At 46.7% G+C, this 21521-nt stretch overlaps 1 protein-coding gene across 1 annotated transcript in view; it reads left to right on the plus strand.

Moving 5' to 3' along the window:
• The window catches only part of LOC138295494 (zinc transporter ZIP9-like), a 156253-nt gene that overhangs the window by 121763 nt on the left and 12969 nt on the right, over positions 1-21521 (plus strand). Inside the window, exon 6 of the mRNA XM_069233835.1 lies at positions 14783-14917. Coding sequence (XP_069089936.1) covers positions 14783-14917 — 135 coding nt within the window. The remainder of the gene's footprint in view (positions 1-14782; positions 14918-21521) is intronic.

Raw genomic sequence — 21521 nt, forward strand, 5'->3', positions numbered from 1 at the left:
CGCGGCGGTAATTCTGACTTTCCCGCTGGGCTGGCGGGCGGTCTCCTTCAGACCGCCAGCCAGCCCAGCGGGAAAGAGGCTTCCACGATGAAGCCGGCTCGGAATCGAGCCGGCGGAGTGGAAGCTGTGCGACGGGTGCAGTTGCACCCGTCGCGTATTTCACTGTCTGCGCAGCAGACAGTGAAATACATTTAGGGGCCCTCTTACGGGGGCCCCTGCAATGCCCATGCCAGTGGCATGGGCACTGCAGGGGCCCCCAGGGGCCCCGCGACCCCCCCTACCGCCATCCGGATCTCGGCGGTCCGACCGCCGGGATCTGGATGGCGGTAGGGGGGGTCAGAATCCCCGCGGCGGTGCAGCAAGCTGCGCCGCCGCGGAGGATTCAATGGGGCCGCGGTACACTGGCGGGACCCCGCCAGTGGTGCCGGTCCGACCGCGGCTTTACCGCCGCGGTCGGAATCCCCATTGAAGCACCGCCGGCTTGTCGGCGGTGCTCCCGCGGTCCTCCGCCCTGGCGGTCAAAGACCGCCAGGGTCAGAATGAGGGCCATTGTGTCTCAAACCACACTTACAACAGATGCATCAATGTTTGGATGGGGCGCACACCTCAACAATCACAACATTCAAGGACAATGGGACAACAAACACAAACAACTTCACATAAATCACCTAGAATTGCTAGCCGTTTTCCTATCACTCAAAGCCTTTCAACCTCTTCTTGTTCACAAACACATTCTGATCAAAACAGACAACATGACTACAATGTATTACCTAAACAAACAAGGAGGGACCCACTTGTCACAACTGTCCCTTCTAGCACAAAAGATTTGGCATTGGGCAATACACAACAACATTCACCTTGTAGCACAATACATTCCAGTGATACACAACAAATTAGTAGATGTTCTCAGCCGAGATCATCAACAAACACACGAGTGGGAAATTCCTCCCCAAGTGCTTCAAACATACTTCCATCAATGGGGAACACCAGACATAGACCTATTCGCCACCAGCGAAAACGCAAAATGCCAAAACTTTGCATCCAGGTTCCCACACCCTCTATCTAAGGGCAATGCTTTATGGATCAACTGGTCAGGGATATTTGCTTATGCTTTTCCCCCTCTCCCGATCATTCCATTTCTAGTCAACAAACTGCATCAAAACAAACTCAAACTTATAGCACCAACGTGGGCACGTCAACCATGGTACACAACACTGTTAGATCTGTCAGTAGTACCACACATCAAACTGCCCAACAGACCAGATATGTTAACACAAAACAGACAACTGATCAGGCATCCAGATCCAGCAATACTTAATCTAGCGATTTGGCTCCTGAAGTCTTAGAGTTTGGATATCTACATCTTCCAACAGAATGTATGGAAGTAATTAAACAAGCTAGAAAACCCACTACCAGGCAGTGTTATGCAAACAAATGGAAAAGGTTTGTGTTTTACTGCCAATCTAAACAGATTGCCCCTCTTTCAGCATCAGTACAAGACATTGTAAGTTACTTGCTTCATCTGCAAAAAGCAAATTTAGCCTTTTCGTCCATCAAAATACATCTCACTGCTATTTCAGCGTATTTGCAAAATATACAACACACCTCTCTATTTAAAGTCCCTGCTATCAAAGCCTTCGTGGAAGGACTAAAACGTATCATACCACCAAGAACACCCCCATTGCCTTCATGCAATCTAAATATTGTACTTACATGACTCATGGGTCCACCATTAGAACCTATGCATTCATGTCAGATTCAATACCTAACATGAAAAGTAGCATTCCTTGTTGCAATTACTTCATTAAGGAGAGTTAGTGAAATACAAGCTTTCACTATTGAGCAACCCTTAATACAAGTACACAAACATAAGGTAGTACTTTGGACAAACCCAAAATTTCTACCTAAGGTGATTTCACCGTTTCATATCAATCAAACAGTGGAACTCCCAGTCTTCTTCCCACAGCCAGGCTCTGTAGCAGAAAGAGCGCTGCATTCATTAGACATTAAAAGAGCTATAATGTATTACATTGATAGAACTAAATCATTTAGAAAAACCAAACAGTTATTTGTGACGTTCCAAAAACCGCATACTGGTAATCCTATCTCAAAACAAGGACTAGCTAGATGGATAGTAAAATGCATCCAAACGTGTTACCTAAAAGCCAAAAGGCAGCTATTAGTAACACCAAAAGCACATTCCACAAGGAAAAAAGGAGCAACAATGGCATTTTTAGGAAATATACCAGTGACAGAAATCTGTAAAGCAGCCACTTGGTCAACTCCCCATACATTTACCATGCATTACTGTGTAGATGTGTTAGCAACACAACAAGCCACAGTATGACAGGCTGTACTAAGAAAACTATTTCAAACAACTTCAACTCCTACAGGCTGACCACCGCTTATGGGAGGAAAACTGCTTTGTAGTCTATGCATAGCATGTGTATCTGGAGCTACACATGCCATCAAATGGAAAATGTCACTTACCCAGTGTACATCTGTTCGTGGCATGTTCCGCTGCAGGTTCCCATGCGCCCTCTCGCCTCCCCGGGAGCCTGTAGCCATTTAAGTTAAAACATTCATTTGTACATATGTATATATATCTCTTTTCCATTTGCATGGACATCTCTTTTCTTTACACTCTATAACTCCTACCTTACCCTCTGCGGGAAAACAATCTAAGATGGAGTCGATGCCCATGCGCAATGGAGCTGAAGAGGATGAGTCACTCGATCCCGTGACTCGAAAAGACTTCTTCGAAGAAAAACAACTTGTAACACTCCGAGCCCAACGCTAGATGGCAGGACCTATGCAAAGCATGTGAATCTGCAGCAGAACATGCCACGAACAGATGTACACTGGGTAAGTGACATTTTCCATATATATATATATATATATACAAAAAACAAAGGAGAACTCTGGGAAGTTCCCAATTTAGGTGGAGAGCTGCTCTAGTAAGGAGCACTCTGCAACACCAGCGACACTCTAGATTTGCTCACCTCAAATGTCTGCTTATCTAGCAAAGTTTTTAAGCATAGGATCAGCACAGTGCTGTCCTCGCCGAGCTAGATAGGGCCTTGGTTTGATATATATATATATATATATATATATGTATATATATATATATATATATATATATACAAAATTCAAACACCACGCGTTTCGGCAGCCTTGATCACGTGCTTGACAGCCGAAATGTGTTGTGTTTGGTAATAAACACTACCAGCTTTTTGATTTCCCGAGTGTGCGTTACTGTGAAAGTTTTGAATTTTGTATGGAAATTAACCGGAGTGCTCTGCCGGTTTCGACGTACCACCCCCGAGGGCCGCTGTGAGCCAGTTTGTGAGCAGTTTTTGTTAATATATATATAAATATATATATATAATAATATAGGGCACCGCCAAGCATTTATTTAATGTTGCAGAGAGCACAGCAGACCCCCAGCAACTTAAAAAAAATCACAGCAAGTCTCCTGGCTCATTGACTCAGTGACTTTAGGAAGCTTCACTGTTATATTTAAACCGCTCTAACCTAGAACTGCTTATAGTTGTTTTAAAAAAATGCTTTATTCAAAATCATTTGAGACAAAATGTATGATTAAACATTGCATTGTGTGTATTTATAAAATAATTGGTCATTTTTTACAAAGTCAATAGGTCTGCTTTATATATGTTAGTGTGCTCACATCCACATTAAACCAATAGACATTCCCTTTATATTTGTATATTAAAACAAATGGGGTTGGATGCCCGCTTGGCTTGTGCTCAGGGCCTGGCAGAAGGCCTTGAGTGGCAGGGGTTGGGCACCTTGGGGGGAAGAGGAGTCAGTTGCACAGTGACGAACATCTTACTTCATGTTACAAAAAAACGTATAAATTAATTGAAAAAATGGAAGATTGAAGTGACTTTTTGGTTAGAAATTGAAATATCATCTTTACATTAAATACCTTAAAGATTCTCTGAAAAAGCAAAGGTTAAAGGGACATTACTGTTGGGTGTAATTGTCAGTTAAGACAATGTTGCAGACTAACAAAACCACTGAATTTCGCTAGTTATATTTATCTCAAGTAGCTATAACACGTGCCCTAAAGAAACTATAGGTCGTGCCCTTGCCATACACTGCTAATTACCTCACATGTTAAATCGCTCATGACATGCTCTATGACATCATTGATAACATCTTTGCAACATCTGAAATTGAATCATTGACAACAACCCTGAATGGTGGGCATGCAAGTTATAGATACTTTAGTGCACAAGTTGTAGTTACTTGAAGGTGAATCTCAGTGGTTTTGTTACTTTAAAACATTATGGGCCTCATTATGACCCTGGTGGTAACCAGACCGTCAGGGTCACGGTTGCAGTAGGACCACTGCCAAAGTGGCAGTCCGACTGCAACATTATGACCGTGGCGTGGCTGGTCCAACGCCAGGCTGCCGCTAGCCTGCAGCTTGGCGTCCCGGCAGTTGTAATCTGCAAGCGGCACTGCCCTGGGGATTACGAGTCCCCAGCCTGTCCATGGCGGTTTACACTGCCATGGAAAGGCTGGCGAAAAGGGGGATTCGGGGGAGGGTGGGACCTGGGGGTTCCTGCACTACCCGTGCACTTGGCGTGGGCAGTGCAGAGGCCCCATGCACAGCCCCATTGCACATTCTAGTGCCTGATTTACAGAGAGGTGCTGCTGCACCTGCCATACCGCCACATAGGAGCCGGCTGCAATGTTAAGGCCCTTTTCACCACAAGGGCCGGCGAGCGGAAACTCTGATGGCAAGAAGAGTTTGGTTGGCGGCCTCCGCCGCCTGTCAAACTCATAATGAGGCCCTATGTTTTAACTGACATTTACACTTAACTATAACACATCTATTTAACCTTTGATTTTCTTCAGTGAATATATAAATATATGTAAGAGTGGCAGTAGTTAGGGTTACCAGAGACAGAAGTTCCTCATATTTTTGCCCCTTAATAACTTTGCGCCCCTTTTTGTAGCACAAAAACAGCTGAACAGATTTCCAGGAAATTTGGCAGGATTAGTCTTAGTAGTACATACGTTATAAGGCATTTTAAAGTAATTATATCTGTTGTGGTATTTTCACAAAATTTTCCAGCATTTCGTGGTATTTCACAGTAGTACAGCGGAACAGAGCATTGACAAGTCATTATGTGATTGGCTAATGACTGCCTTTACAAAAGTTAAAGACAGCCATGTTGTTTTCAGGGTTAGTTTGCCTGTGTTCTGAATTGCTCCTTCAGGCCTAGGTAAGTATTAGGTTGGGTATTTTTCCCCTACCTGTTACCACTAGTGGTAATAGATAGGGAAAAACATTTATACGCTTCTATAGATTTATGAAAATATGGAGTACCTCAGTATCAAAAAAATAAAATAAAAGTATGTTAAAAATGAAATATACACTGTAATACATTATAGTTTTACAGATATAGGGGGCCATTACAACCTCAGCGGTCTTTTTTGAAGACCGCCGAGGGACCGCCGTGCGGAAGACCGCCAGTGGTGGCGGTTTTCCGCTCGGCCTATTATGACCGTTGGCAGCTCTCCGTCCTTTTACCGACAGAGAGCCGCCAACAGCCATACTGGTGGGAGGCGGGGAAGTGGAGGTTGCTCCACCTCCACCGCCACGCCAACAGAACACCGCCCAGCGAATCATGTCCTGTGATTCGCCGTGGCGGTGTTCCGTTGGTGGTGTGGTGTTGGCGGAGCTGCCCCCATGGCTCCCGTCCCCTCCCGGAGGATCGTCGGACCAGGTAAGTCGATCGTCCGTGAGGGGAGGGGGGTGGAGGGGTGTTGTGTGTTGTGTGGGTGCATGGGGGTGTGCGTGTGTGTATGTAGAGGGGTTGTGTGAGTGCGTGTATGCTTGCGGGGGTGTTTTGTGTATGGGAATGATTGCGTGTATGTCTGTGGGTATGTCTGTATGGATGTGTGCTTGCATGTTTGAATGTGGGTGTGCGTGTCTGACTGTGTGTGTGGATGTAGGCATGTATGTCGGCGTGTGTGCGTGTAAGTGAGTAGGTGGTGCCTGCGTTCGTGTCCTGTGGGTATGGGTGATGTGATGTTGGGGGTGGGGGTGGGGAGGGGGATCCTGCCACCTTTGGGGGGTGGCAGGGGTGGTGGGGGGTATAGGGGAGGGAGTCGGGGTGGGGGTGGGGGAGACCCCTATCAGTGCCAGGGAAGGAATTCCCTGGCACTGATAGTGCTTACTGCCATGGATTTCATGGCGGTTCAAACCGCTGGAAATCCACGGCGGTAAGCCGGGTCCAAATACCGCCGGCGGTATAGTGACGGCCGCCAGGCTGGAGACCCAGGTCTCCAGCCCAGCGGGCGGAACGTAGAACCGGCGGATGACCATGGCGGTAACCGCCATGGTCATAATTCCCCAAAGTAAGACCGCCAGCCTGTTGGCGGTCTTAACGCCGGTTTAACACCGACCGCCAGGGTTGTAATGACCCCCATAGTATACTAAAGTAATTTTTCTATTTTTAACATAATGCACAAAAAGGTCTACTGAGAAACGTGTTAATACATACAAATTACAAATCAAAAAAATGTGCAGTCCTCGCTAGACTGCTATAAAAATATATAGAAAATTATAAATACAATTCTCTACCTATTACCGCTTAAGTAAAGTGGTAATAGGTAGTGAACAACAATAAGATCCAATCCTTACCTATAGCTAAGACTCAGAATGCAGTGAAAGGCAGAACACAGCAAAACTGTGATAGACACTATGTGGCTGCCTTTTACTTTTGGTGACCACAGCCATTAGGCAATCACATGCTGACTTCTCATCCTCATATACTGCCACATAACGTTTACATCCGTTCAAGTATGTTCATGTTACGTCTGTTTCAATTAACAGAGTGCCCTCTACGCCACCCCACTCAGAGCACTTCCACTCTATGCTATTCCACTGTAAAACACTCCACTGTACGTCACTGTACTATACACCGCTACAGTGTATGCTAATTCACTGTACACCACTCCACACCACTCTACTCTACACTTTTATACTGTACATCACTCTATTCTATGACTCTCCAGTCTACGCCACTTCACTGTATGCCCCTCCATTGTATGCTACTCCCCACTGTATGCTATTCCCCTGTACACAACTCCACTCTACAACACTGCACTCTACGCTTTTCTACTCAGTGCTATTTCACTGTGTCACTTGAGTGTGTAGCATTGCCTTCTAAGCTATTCCACTGTACTCCTCTCCACTCTACGGCACTCTACTGCAGTATACACCATTCCACTCTACCACAATCCAGCGTATGCTATTACACTGTAACTGCTGTTATAAAGTGTGTACGTGACATTGTAATATTGTAGCAGGCTGCATTTTTAGGGCTTGGTTAGGTCTTTACATATTTTTGTCTTCTTGTTATGCCGCGACGCTCCCCGCGGCCGCGGGCTCCGGTTACCGCGGCACGTTTATTCTGCCGTGGCCGGCGCCCGGGTCGCGGAGAGCGCTGCGACCGACGCTCAGGTCGCGGGAGTTGCCGCGGCCCGGGCGGGAGCCATGGAGGCTCCAGGGAGCCGGTCTAGGGGTCGCGGCACTCGCCGCTTGCCCTATTTTAAGTTCTGCCGTAAAGGCAGAAGCGGCAGAGCCTGAGACCCCGAGGGGGTTCAGGCATGGCCGCATCAGCGCTGTTTGCTCTTAACATTCTTCTTGCATGTCCTTTTCCTGCCAACCACTTACCGATGTTCCTGGATCAAACCGAACCCTTACACTTGGGGTACTTTATACTTGTCTCTCTTTTTCCCAGCATGCTGACCACTTCCTGTCTGCCCAGCATGCATTGTTAAACACACATACCTCATTCACTATTGTTGTCTTCTCCCCAATCCAAGATGGTGGTGTTCTACTTCCTGTTTCCTACTTCCTGTCCAGGGGTATATAAGGGGATTCCAACTGCTTGTCCATTGCGTTGCAACACTCCTTGGTGGTAGTCACGCTCTGATTGATCTCCTCCTGCGAATCCTGTCTGTTCCTGTCCTGCCTTGTTTTCCAGTCTTCCTGATCCTCGATCCTAACGCCCTGGTGTCCTCCTTTCATTTCAGGGAGTTCCTGTGGAGGTTTTTTACCCTACTGGGGTTTTTCCTCTGGGACTCCTTCTGGAGGGCACGGACTGTAGTGGTTTGCTCATACCAAACAGCACCGTGGCTACTGGAAGGGGTCGCCCCTACCTCGGCCAGAGCAGAACCTACCGGAACAAGGATCGTTCCCCTACGCCTCTCAGCTTCGACGGTAAGACCATTGAAAACCGTGACATATTGCAACGCCAAAAATTCCAGTTGCAGTCCGGTACTATGGATAACCCAGTGGCAAACACGGAACCTACTAACCAGGACCTACTGGCGACGATACAACAACAGGCTCAAGAACTCCAGCAATTACGTACTGAGAATACTGTTTATCGACAAGCCTTTGCCTCCAGGACCACAGATGCCCCTGCAGTAGCCACCTCTACACCTCGATTTTCCGGGGATCCCACCACATTAAAAGAATTCCTGGACGCCTTGACGGTGTACTTTGCCTTTCGCCCCTCGCAATTTGTACAAGATAAGACCAAGGTGGGGTATTTGATTAGTGCCTTATCAGGGCCAGCCTTGGCTTGGGCCACACCTCTAGTAACCAGAAACGATCCCTGTCTATCTAATTATTCCACCTTTATCACTACTTTTAAACAGATGTTTGAACGCCCTGGACTCGAGGCGTCAGCAGAAGAGGCTCTTTGCGAAGTCCAACAAGGGAGTCAAGATGTATTACAATACATCACCCGTTTCAGACAATTAGCAGCAGAAACAACCTGGGTGGAACATACCTTGGTGACACTCTTCCGTAGAGGTCTCAGAGAGGACATCAAGGATGAACTAGTGCATTCTGCCAGAATAGAAAACCTCAAAGGATTGATGGACCAGGCACTAACGATAGAATATCGGTTGAATGAACGAAGAATGGAGAAAAAGAAGAGTCGTTTGCCTTCTCACTCAGTACCATCTCGTCCCTTCGCCCATCGTACCGAGGAAGTCCGTCCTGAATCCAAAGGGAATACCGAGGAAGAGCCCATGCAGATTGACACAGCTTGCGGACCTTTATCCACCAGTGAAAGGGAACATAGACGAAGGAAGGGGCTTTGTCTATATTGTGGTGCAGCTGGTCACCTAATTCGCGCTTGCCCCATTCGTCCAACCAAGCCCTTGGGAAACGCCAACTCCCGTCCTCAGTAAGAAGGGTGAGGACGGGATATCGTGATATACCTTCTATTTGCTCTTCCAGGGAGGAAGGAACTGCTCTTTTTCTCTTACCAGTTACCCTCCATTTAACTGATGGCCGGGAAGAAAGAACTTTGGCCTTATTGGACTGCGGAGCCAGTGGCCTCTATTTAGATGAAACCTGGGCCAAAGAACGACAGATAACACAAATACCCAAAGAAGTACCAGAACAGGTACATACCGTTGATGGGTCACTCTTGGCCTCTGGACCTGTACAATATACCACCCCTACCTTCTGTTTACAGTTTGGAAAACACCAGGAGATTCTCTCGTTTGACTTAATTTCATCACCACACCACGTCATGATCCTGGGGATTCCATGGCTTGTACGGCACAATCCTTACATCAACTGGGAAACAAAAACCATTTCGTTATCCTCCCATTTTTGTCAACACCACTGCTATCCGGCCGAGGATTATTGGTCCCCAAAAAGTCTCTCAACAGCACCTTCTCAGGTGGGAGGATCCATTAATGTCCTACAGGGAGTTCCCAGATATTATCAGGACTATATCGATGTATTCCAGAAGCCAGAAAAGCCTGAACTGCCACCCCACAGAGAATACGACTGTGCCATTCCTTTAGAACCAGACACAGTACTTCCTTTTGGGCGGATGTACTCTCTCACAGAAGCAGAGAAACAAATTTTGAAAGAGTACCTAGATGAGAATCTACAAAGTGGGTTGATAACTCCCTCCTCTTCACCCGCCGGGGCTCCTCTTTTCTTTGTACCAAAGAAAACCAAAGATTTGCGTCCCTGTATTGATTTCAGAGGGTTAAACAGGATCACTATTAAAGACCGGTATCCGTTACCCCTCATAAAGGACATCTTAGAAGCAGTCAGAGGAGCCAAGAGGTTCACCAAGTTGGATCTCCGAGGAGCTTATCATCTACTACGAATCAGAGAAGGTGATGAGTGGAAGACCGCCTTTAGAACACCTTTTGGTCACTACGAATATAGAGTAATGCCATTCGGACTCACTAATGCCCCGTCCATCTTTCAAAGATTCATGGATTCTATCTTTTCTGATCTTTTGCAACAAACAGTGGTGGTGTATCTTGACGATATCCTAATCTATTCGGTTCATCCAGAGGAACATTCCAAGCACGTTCGCCAAGTCTTAGAGAGACTCCGACGACATCGTTTGTTCTGTAAGCCTGAAAAATGCGAGTTTGATCAGATAGAAGTCAAATACCTGGGATACTGTATAAACCAGACCGGAGTTGCCATGGACTCAGACAAAGTACAGGCTATATTGAATTGGCCATCTCCTTCTTCCATCAAGGAGACTCAATGTTTTCTGGGGCAAGCCAACTTCTACCGACAGTTCATAGCAGACTTTGCCCAGAGAACCAGTTTCATTACTCAAACCCTCAAAAAGGAACATCTAAAGAAAGGGTTTTGTTGGACACCAGGCGCTGAGTCAGCCTTTCAGGACTTAAAGAAAGCCTTTATTCAAGCCCCTATTCTTCGACACCCAGACACCAGCAAACAATTCATTGTTGTCACAGACGCCTCAGAAAGAGCCATTGGGGCTGCCCTGTTACAAAAACAAGACGATGATGACCTAGAACACCCTTTATTTTATCTATCACACATTCTATCTGATTCTGAGCGAAACTATTCTGTGCTAGAACGCGAATTACTCGCCTTAAAAGTCGCGTGCACCGAATGGAGACACTTCTTGATGGGATCAAAGGAACCCTTTGAAGCCCGGACCGATCACAGAAATCTACAGTGCTTAAGAAATTTTCAGTGCCAAAATAGCCGGCAGGCTCGATGGGCCTTCTTCTTCAGCCAATATGACTTCTATATCACCTACATCCCTGGTTCTCAGAACATCCTAGCGGATGCCCTGTCCCGACGTTACCCTGGGTGCGGTGATTCCGCGGTTCAAAACTTATTTGACAACAACAAAATCATAGGGGTAGCACAGACTTTTTTAGATCAAGTCAAGTCCGAATATGCCCGTCTACACGAAACAGAACTAAGAAAGTTACGTCCGCAGCTGCACACAGATCATGACTATTATTATCGTGATAAGGCCCTGTTTTTACCCACTAAAGCAGTGCAAATCGAAGCTTTACGTATGTGCCATGATTCCCCTATCGCAGGTCATCGAGGAATGAAAGCCACTCAAGATCTTTTGCTTCGCTCTTTCTGGTGGCCAACTCTCAAGGCTGACACTGAGGCATATGTGTTATCCTGTCCTACGTGTGCTCAAGCCAAGACACCCCGAACCAGACCTGTGGGGTTACTTCGCCCATTACCTGTTCCCCCAGGCCCATGGCATACCATATCCACCGATTTTATGTGCGCATTACCTTCCTCAATGGGAAACCACGTCATAATGGTAACTGTGGACTCCTTCACCAAGATGGCCCACTTCACGGCCTTGAGAAAGTTACCAACGGCAAAGGAGTTAAGTCAGATCTTTACTCAAGAAATCTTCAGGCTACATGGGTTACCCCAAGTTATTATATCGGACAGGGGTCCTCAATATATCTCCCGATTCTGGAATCAATTCTGCAAGACCTTGGGGATCCAGGTGGCCTTATCATCCGGGTTCCACCCACAAACCAATGGACAAACGGAACGACTCAATCAGGGTCTTGAACAGTACTTACGTAGCTTCTGTAACGCTACACAAAGTAATTGGGCTCCCTACTTACCGCTTGCAGAATTCTCTTATAACAACTCTCTACACAGTGCCTCTAAGGTCTCTCCTTTCTATGGCTCTTACGGTTTCCATCCCAGGGCCTTCCCAACTCCCCTGAGAGACAACTCCAATCTTCCCGCCATCTCCTCCTACGTTCGACAGCTACGGGGTATACAACTAATTATCCATTCCAACCTTGTGTCCTCCAAGTCCCGCATGAAGAAGATAGCAGATAGGAGACGCTGTGCGGCTCCTCTATATCAGGTCCATGATAAGGTCTGGCTCTCCTCTAGATTCCTACCTCTCCGACTCACCCAAAACAAATTCAAACCCCGCTTTTATGGTCCCTTTCTAATTCTCAAAAGAATCAACCCAGTGTCTGTGCGTCTTCGCCTACCTCGGACATGGAAGATCCACCCGGTATTTCATGTCTCGCAATTGAAACCTTACCGTCCTGATCTTTTTCATAGGCAGTTGCCCTGTCCCCCTCCTCTGTTGGTTGACAATGTGCCTGAGTACGAAGTTCAGGAGGTCTGTGACTCTCGGTTTTTCCATGGGCGCCTCCAATACCTTATTCATTGGAAGGGATACCCTTTGAGTGAGTGTTCTTGGGAGGATGCCTCTTCAGTCCATGCTCCTCTTTTGCTCCGCCGCTTTTTTCGGCTCTTCCCTCACAAACCCGGGGCCTCGGGGGGGGGCATACTGTTATGCCGCGACGCTCCCCGCGGCCGCGGGCTCCGGTTACCGCGGCGCAGCACGTTTATTCTGCCGTGGCCGGCGCCCGGGTCGCGGAGAGCGCCGCGGCCGACGCTCAGGTCGCGGGGGTTGCCGCGGCCCGGGCGGGAGCCATGGAGGCTCCAGGGAGCCGGTCTAGGGGTCGCGGCACTCGCCGCTTGCCCTATTTTAAGTTCTGCCGTAAAGGCAGAAGCGGCAGAGCCTGAGACCCCGAGGGGGTTCAGGCATGGCCGCATCAGCGCTGTTTGCGCTTAACATTCTTCTTGCATGTCCTTTTCCTGCCAACCACTTACCGATGTTCCTGGATCAAACCGAACCCTTACACTTGGGGTACTTTATACTTGTCTCTCTTTTTCCCAGCATGCTGACCACTTCCTGTCTGCCCAGCATGCATTGTTAAACACACATACCTCATTCACTATTGTTGTCTTCTCCCCAATCCAAGATGGTGGTGTTCTACTTCCTGTTTCCTACTTCCTGTCCAGGGGTATATAAGGGGATTCCAACTGCTTGTCCATTGCGTTGCAACACTCCTTGGTGGTAGTCATGCTCTGATTGATCTCCTCCTGCGAATCCTGTCTGTTCCTGTCCTGCCTTGTTTTCCAGTCTTCCTGATCCTCGATCCTAACGCCCTGGTGTCCTCCTTTCATTTCAGGGAGTTCCTGTGGAGGTTTTTTACCCTACTGGGGTTTTTCCTCTGGGACTCCTTCTGGAGGGCACGGACTGTAGTGGTTTGCTCATACCAAACAGCACCGTGGCTACTGGAAGGGGTCGCCCCTACCTCGGCCAGAGCAGAACCTACTGGAACAAGGATCGTTCCCCTACGCCTCTCAGCTTCGACGGTAAGACCATTGAAAACCGTGACACTTCTTTACAAAAAATAATACTAAAATGTTGGCAAAACTGAAAAGCTTTATTTTTACGTCACTAATAAAACAGTAACATCAGTGCAGGTTTTAAATTTAAAATTTATATTGCAGCCATGTTTAGGTGGAGGCATGTTTTGTTTTCTTTTACTTTTTGAGGCATAAATTCAAAATAATAATTTAAAAAAAAATCATTGCACCAGCTCGACCAAGTCCGACCTTTTCACTTTCCCAATGCTTGTTTGAATTGTTTTTGTTGCGAGGTCCATGCTGCTTTATTGCCTTCGCTTCTCACTAATCTCCCTTGTGCACAATTTGTTTCACTTTGTTGTCATGCTAACATGCTGTTGGATTTACAGCTTTGTTCACAAAGTAAAGATATGCACGCACACAAGTTTTCTTAGAAATGCCACTCGTACTTTAACCGACCTATCTACTATGAAATATTTTCTGTGTTTACCTTTAGGTTCAGTACTTACAACACAAACTTCCCCTTCTGATTCTTTTGCAACGCACTGTTCTTTTTAGGGTACATCTTCATGCCGCCAAAGCAGCCTGTTCAGCAAAGGACCCCTTCCCAGCTTTCATATTACTGTAAGATGTTGCTTCTTTATACCTGGGGGCAACACAAACTAACTTGCTCAACTATTACCAGCGCTTTCCCCAATAAAATAAAAAATTGTGGCTCACATGAGAGGAAAGGCCTGGTGGTGTCCAGCTGGAAAGCACTTTAATTCCAAACGAAAGTGCCAAATAGTGTACAATCAGATCACATAATTGTTGTTTAAAAACAAGATGCAGAGAAAGGCAGTCTACTTTTACCTCTCTCTCAAAACCATGTCGTCTGGGGCCAGAAATTGTAACTGCTTTCGTCAGCAGTATCTCTGATGGTAGGGCCAGAAGGCTAGCAAGTCATTTACAGGTTCAGACCTATCTGTCTGTGTTGTGGGGCTTAAAGTGCTGAAAGGACAGTCAAGAAGGTTAAAGTATGCAAACCTGATGGAGTTCTAGATGGTGGAGTCACAAAAATGGCGGACATTCTCCATTAATAATGTTTCCCATTCCATTTCACAAACGTATCTTTATAATGAGAAGCAAAGTGTGATGAAAGGTTGGCCCTTCGTCCATAACGTGCAGAAGGCCAAGTTGTTATTGTAAATAAACACTGTGGTTCTCCTTAACTGCCCTGTAACTGCTTTCAGTTAAGAGCACACTGTTCGTGTCTTGTAGGCCCCTGCTGCATTCGGCCTTGTTACCTTCCTGATGCATGCTGGCTTGGAGAAAACCCAAATTCAGAAACACCTCTTGGCCTTTTCTCTGGCTGCACCGATTCTGGCAGTCGCAACTTATGGAATACTAAGTGTGGTGAGTCAAATCCGGAAAACGCTCAGTAGTTTAACTCCATTGATAAATTTCTTGCATACATGCTGAAAATGTATAGCAGTCTTTGCAAATTAATATGAAAACTGATTACAAACTGTGTGCTTGTCTAGTGAAGTACTTTTATTTCAGAAAGTATTTTATGAATGTTGAAAATGTGGAATTGAAAGAAATTGGAAAGTGAAAAGGGACATTCTTTATTAACACTTCAAATGTTTTCATTGTGCTAGTCCCTTCACTAAGAGGCTTATCTTGTGCCATATAAAACCACTTTTTCAAACCTCTGCCCTACATTCGGCCGACCCCTGCTTAACTTCTTCCTCTTTCTCTAATCCCTAAAGAGGGAATACAACCCAAACAACATCCAATGCTTCCTGTTATGCTCTTGCATTTACTGCCTTTCCTATCCATATATTGTCTGTGTTCACTAGAAAATGTTTTCTATGCATGTTGTTAAGGGACTGCAGCCCCTGCGGGTTTATTCAGCCACCACATGTGGCATGTTGTTAGAAATGGGGTCTCTAGTTGGCAGTGGTTTTGCACCCTGCCGAAGTAGGGACCCTCACTCTAGTCAGGATAAGGGAGATACCCGCTCAGATAACCCCTGTTCACCCTCTTGGTAGCTTGGCACGAGCACTCAGGCTTATCTCAGAAGCAATGTGTAAAGATTTGCACATAACACACAGTAACACAGCGAAAACACTGCGAAAGGACACCACACCAGTTTTAGAAAAATAGCCAATATTTATCTATTTAAAACAAGACCAAATACGATAAAAATCCAACATACAGTAATGAATATACGAATTCTGCAAGATTTACTCAAAAATACAGTTTGTTGAAGTCCATAGCTCCACCTGGAGCTATCACGGAATCGTGAGCAACAAAACCAATAGTTCAGGCTGGCCGCAGCGTCATGGGCCACCTACGGTGTCAGGAAGACCAACAAACAGTACCTTGGATTTGGAGGGCGTTGTAATCCCCGCGGTGAGCTCCAAAGAGTGACGTCGCTGATGTTGCGGTGTCAGTTCCAGAGTCAGTGCAGGAGTCGTCGGGCCCTTGAAGTCACACACCTTGCGGATTGAACTCGGGGCTGATGAAGTCAGGTGTGCTGGCATTGATGGCGTCGGGGCTGCGGTGTGAAGCGGGGCGGTGCAACGTGCGGTGTCCACAGGTCACAGTGCAGGCATCATCGTCATCGTTGTGGAAGCGCTGTCATCGGTAGGTCGAAGCCTGTGGTGCGGGACGGTGCTTCGTGACCCTCACGAGGGGTGTCCACAGGCCATGGTGCAGGCAGGGATGCCTGGTGACGACACTGGAGTCGATGGTGCTGGCGTCGGTGGACCAGGGCTGCGGTGCAGGATGGGACAGTGCTTCATGCTCCTCACAAGTGGTGTCCACAAGCCACGGTGCAGGCAGCGGCACCGGTGTCAGCAGGAGCGGCGGTGTCGGGGAGGCCCAGGCTGCAGTGTGAGCAGGCGATGCCGGAGTGCAGGGCCCACAGGTCGTGGTGCGAGCATCGGCTCGGTAAAGTCGTCTGATGATGGCGTCGATGAGACCAGGTTCACGGTGCGAAGCGGGGCAGTGCGACTCTGTGTGGAGTCGGCAGGTCATGGTGCAGGCCAGTGGCTTTGTTGGCGGCGGCGCAGTGGTTTTCCTTCTTGTACAGCGCAGAACACAAAGTTCCCAGTGCTGCAGGTCGAGGACACTGAAGTCTTTGGTGTCCCTGAGACTTCCAACAGGAGGCAAGCTCTACTCCAAGCCCTTGGAGAACTTTCTCAAGCAGGACACACAGCAAAGTTCACCCTTTGCACTCTTTTAAGGCAGAAGCTGCAACTGCAGGCCAGTCCAGCAAAGCAACACAGCACAGGTACAGTACTTCTCCTCCAGCTCTTCAGCTCTTCTCCTTGGCAGAGGTTCCTCTTGATTCCAGAAAGATTCTAAAAGTCTGGGGTTCTGGGTCTTCTTCTTATACCCCTTTCTGCCTTTGAAGTTGGCAAACTTCAAAGCAAAATCTCAAGTATTTGCAAGATCCTTCCTTTTCCAGGCCAGGCCCGACACACACCAGGGCGTCGGAGACTGCATTGTGTGCATTGTGTGAGGGCAGGCACAGTCCTTTCAGGTGTGAGTGACCTCTCATCCCCTCCCTTCCAGCACAGATGGCTCATCAGGATATGCAGGCTGCCCCCAGCCCCCTTAGTGTCACTGTCTAGAGGAGAGGTGTGAACAGCCAACTGTCAAACTGACCCAGACGGGGAATTCACAAACAGGCAGGGTCACAGAATGGATTAAGCAAGAAAATGCCTACTTTCTAAAAGGGGCATTTTCAAACTAACAATCTAAAAACCAACTTCTCTAAAAGGTGTATTTTTAAATTGTGAGTTCAGAGACCCGAAACTCCATATTTCTATCTCCACCCAACGGGAATCCGCGCTTTAAAGTTATTTAAAGGCAGCCCCCGTGTTGGCCTATGAGAGAGACAGGCATTGCAACAGTGAAAACCGAATTTGGCAGTATTTCACTGTTAGGACATGCAAATCACACCAGTACATGTCCTACCTTAAACATATACTGCACCCTGCCCATGGGGCTACCTAGGGCCTACCTTAGGGGTGCCTTACATGTATAAAAAGAGAAGGTTTAGGCCTGGCAAGTGGGTACACTTGCCAAGTCGAATTGGCAGTTTAAAACTGCACACACAGACACTGCAGTGGCAGGTCTAAGCCATGGTTACCGGGCTACTAATGTGGGTGGCACAACCAGTGCTGCAGGCCTACTAGTAGCATTTGATTTACAGGCCCTGGGCAACTCTAGTGCACCTTACTGGGGACTTACCAGTAAATTAAATATGCCAATCATGGATAAACCAATCAACAGTATAATTTCTATAGGGGGCAATTACACTTAGCACTGATTAGCAGTGGTAAAGTGCGCAGAGACAATAAACCAGCAAAAGCAGACCTGAAAAAATAGGAGGAAGAAGGCAAAAGGTTTGGGGACAACCCTACAAAAAGCGCCTTTTCCAACACATGTTTATAGCAGTATTATTACAATAGCAAGGCTATCTGCAGCAGCTCCCATTTTTCCCCTTCACTTCTTCAGCTGTTCATCCCACATCACGGGTATCTGCGGTATGGTTTGTACTTTCTATGGGTTTGCATGAGGGATGGGTTTGAAAAAAAAGTGAGTTTTGGTTTTGGAATGAGGCTTTCTGAGGATACCAACCTGCTCCTGACAATTGAGGTTTGCCACCTCCCCAGCTTCTCCAGATCCAAATTAACCAAACATTTTCTGTTGATTTCAATGCATGTAAGGATTGTGCCCCTCCCATACACACCAGATGGGAGGATTCTCAGGACCCAGATGTTTGAAGAAGAGAAGGAGCAAGATCTATACAGGGACACAACTCATCCGTAGGTTTTCAGCATATACAGTCTTGGATTTCCCTGCTCTACTCCTACAGTCGATGATTACTTTTAAAGCCAATATCAGCACAGGGATCTGGAAAGTACTCTTTCGCAAGGTGCAATCCATAGAGTTGTGACCCAGAGAATGGAAGGAAGTTAAGCAACCAGTATTTCTCAGATTCCTCTCTTGGCATTACTCTCTAGCCATGATCCACAAGGAATTTCCTTCTGTTATGAAGGTGAACTCTTCGGATGTTGTGGAGAAGAAATTAGTGGGCATAGCCAAGTGTGCTTAGTTTGCTTCTGTTAAAACCAACACTTATGAGACCTATATGATACAGTCATTGTTGCTCAACTTCCAAGCCTTGGCTGATGAAACACTCTAAAGGCCAGACTGTTCTTCTCACCATGCTATGAAGTAACAACACAACAGGTCTGGTTCCTATCTGACATTTCCTTTGATTCCGGTGTGGCAGCTGTGGCCATTGGTTCTTCTTTAGTGCCTATGCTTCACATTGTGATGTGGTCTTTGAGAACTGGCTATTTCCAGAATGTGTTATCAAGTCATCGTCTGCTTCCCAGATCCAAACTTTTTGGGTCGCAACTTGAGAATCTAATATAGAAATGTGCAGAGGGCTGTAAATTGATGACCCTTCTTAGCCCTCTGTTCAGAGGAACAAGATTTAAATCTTGTATTTTTTCTTCAGAGGGTTAGGTTACCCCTTTTGTGGAAGGGGGCTTGTCCGGTGTGCATCCTGTGCTGTCAAGTTATGGTCCCAACTTGTTTACCCTCTAAAATTCCTACCTCTAAATTATGACTATTACACTTTAGTAGGCAGTCAACCTTTGAACATCTGTAACATCTAAGCAGCTTTTGACTGCTCCAGGTTATTTGCTCATGGTATCTCAAACAGTTCTGGGAGGCTGCATTGGAGTTCTTCCAATCTACCCAAATGCTTTGATTGCCCTTAAGATGCCAGGGTCTCCTTCAAGAAATCCACAACTTGTTGCTCAAATCAGCAGTTATTCCAGTAACATAGGCAGAAAGAGGCTTGGATTGCTATTCTATCCTCCGTGTTGTCTAAACACTTACTGGAGATTTTCATTCAATCTTAAATTTGAAGAAAGTGAAGTCTTTCTTGATGCTCTTTCTTACCACATCACCTATTCAAGATTAATTAATTACAGACAATCTTTGCTTTATCACCCCAGGGATTTTCTGGCATCGCTCTATCTATGGAACTGTTAGAAAATGGGTTGTACTATATGGTGTGGTTGTGAAATCCCACAACGTAATACACTTACCAACCCCTTTAGGACCCTTGGGCTTTGTCTGTCAAACTCTCACCTCAACTCTGGGTAGCTGAGCAGCAGTGGCGTAACAATACCCCCTCCTTCACTGTTTTCTGGGCGGCAGGCCCCTAGCCTGAGAGCTCCTGACTAGGTCGGAAGCATTGGTGGGGGGGGCACGCAATATGTATTTTGCAGATAGGGCCCTTAAGATTTGTTACACCACTACTGTGCAGCAAGACTTACACAATGGAACAACTGTGAAGCATTTAAACAGCACCAAAACAATTGAAGAAGAAATCAACACAACACTCAAGAAATCCGACAACAATTTATAAAAATAGACTGTACTTTTATAAGAATTTAGATGACCTCTTCAGTCTAGCCGAAGTCCAGTCACCTGTTGTTGCGGTCACAAGCCAATCCTTCCTGAATCGATAATATGCCTTCTGACGGTCCCAGCAACTCTCTGGCAGCACTCCCAGGCTCAGCGAACTTGGGTCTGTGCATCGGGTCTTGGTCCTCGGTGCTGTACAGTGGTGGTGGTAGTGTCTTGAAAACTTTGGACTACCAACTTGCCCCAGTAGGCTTCTTTAGCTGTTGTGTCCCTGTTCTGAGAACAGGAGGCCAGTCAGCTGGCCCTTGGAGTCCTCCTGGTTTGACTGGGCTCTGGAGACATTAAGTTCTATTTGAGGTACAAGTCAAGCTTAATGTAACAAGTTGTTTGATACCGTGGAGTGCCTACTTTGGTCGCACCATTCCGGAGTACAGCTGAGGGGTCAGCTTGTAACCCTGTACTTGCCAATTGGGCAACCAAGTCTTTCCACAGTCAAAACAACTGTTTTGTGGGTTTTGCTGTCAGAACATGCAAAGGTACTATTTACTTGGGGCTTACAGGTAAATTTGCTGTTTCCATTTGGGTACATCCAATTCAACATTCCCTTTATGGTCAGGGCACTGGCACCGAGTTCTGGTTAGCAGGGTCCAGTGCTCACTGTGCCACTGGATCCAAGCTAGCCTGGCTGATGAGGGGCGGTACCCTGAAACTGGTCCCAGGATGCTTGTTTCTGTTCCAGGAGGACCTGGCCTGGCAGTTCGGGCTGGACAGTTCTCATGAGGAAAAGGGTCAGTACTGATTTGCTTATGGCTGAGTCCAAAATGGGGTGGCATGGTGAGCAAAAAAACGGATGGATTTAACCCAGATCTGTGACTGGGCGTGAATGTTCGACAGTGTTCGGCATTCCATCTCTCATCTTTTTCTGTTGCTGTACTCGCCCTAAGTGGGAAGGGTATGCCCAAACGTGGGACCCGTGCTCATTGTGCCACTGGATTCAAGCTTGCCTGGCTGATGAGGGATGATATCCAGAAACCGGTCCTAGGATGCTTATTTCGGTCCAGGGAGGGCCTGGCCTGGCAGTTCGGGCGGGGCTGTTCCCTTGGGGAGGAGGGTCAATACTGATTTGCATATGGCTGGGTCCTAACTAGGGTGGCATGTGAGCAAATAAAACGATGGATTTAACCCAGATCTGTGACTGGGGTGGATGTTTGACAATGTTCAGCATTCCTTCCATCATCTTTTTGTGTTTCTCTTTGGAGACTTCAGATTATAGAAACAACATGATACATTTTCTTTTCTTCTGTAGTATTAATATAGTTCGGTCTAACACCCTGCCACCAACTGAGCACTTTACAGAGTACATGTCTCCACATGCAGTTTACGGGATCACAGGTGATCGTTTCCAAAGAGCAAAGTTAGCAAATTATATTATTGTAATAGGAGTGCATAGTTTACATTTTTTAATTAAAATAAATAACAGAATGACAAAGTTTACACATTTACGCCATTCATGGTCATTGCATTTGTCAAAGAATAGCATGGGTCCTTAATTGCA

This window comes from Pleurodeles waltl, chromosome 5 (assembly GCF_031143425.1).
Source record: "Pleurodeles waltl isolate 20211129_DDA chromosome 5, aPleWal1.hap1.20221129, whole genome shotgun sequence".
Lineage (NCBI taxonomy): Eukaryota > Metazoa > Chordata > Amphibia > Caudata > Salamandridae > Pleurodeles > Pleurodeles waltl.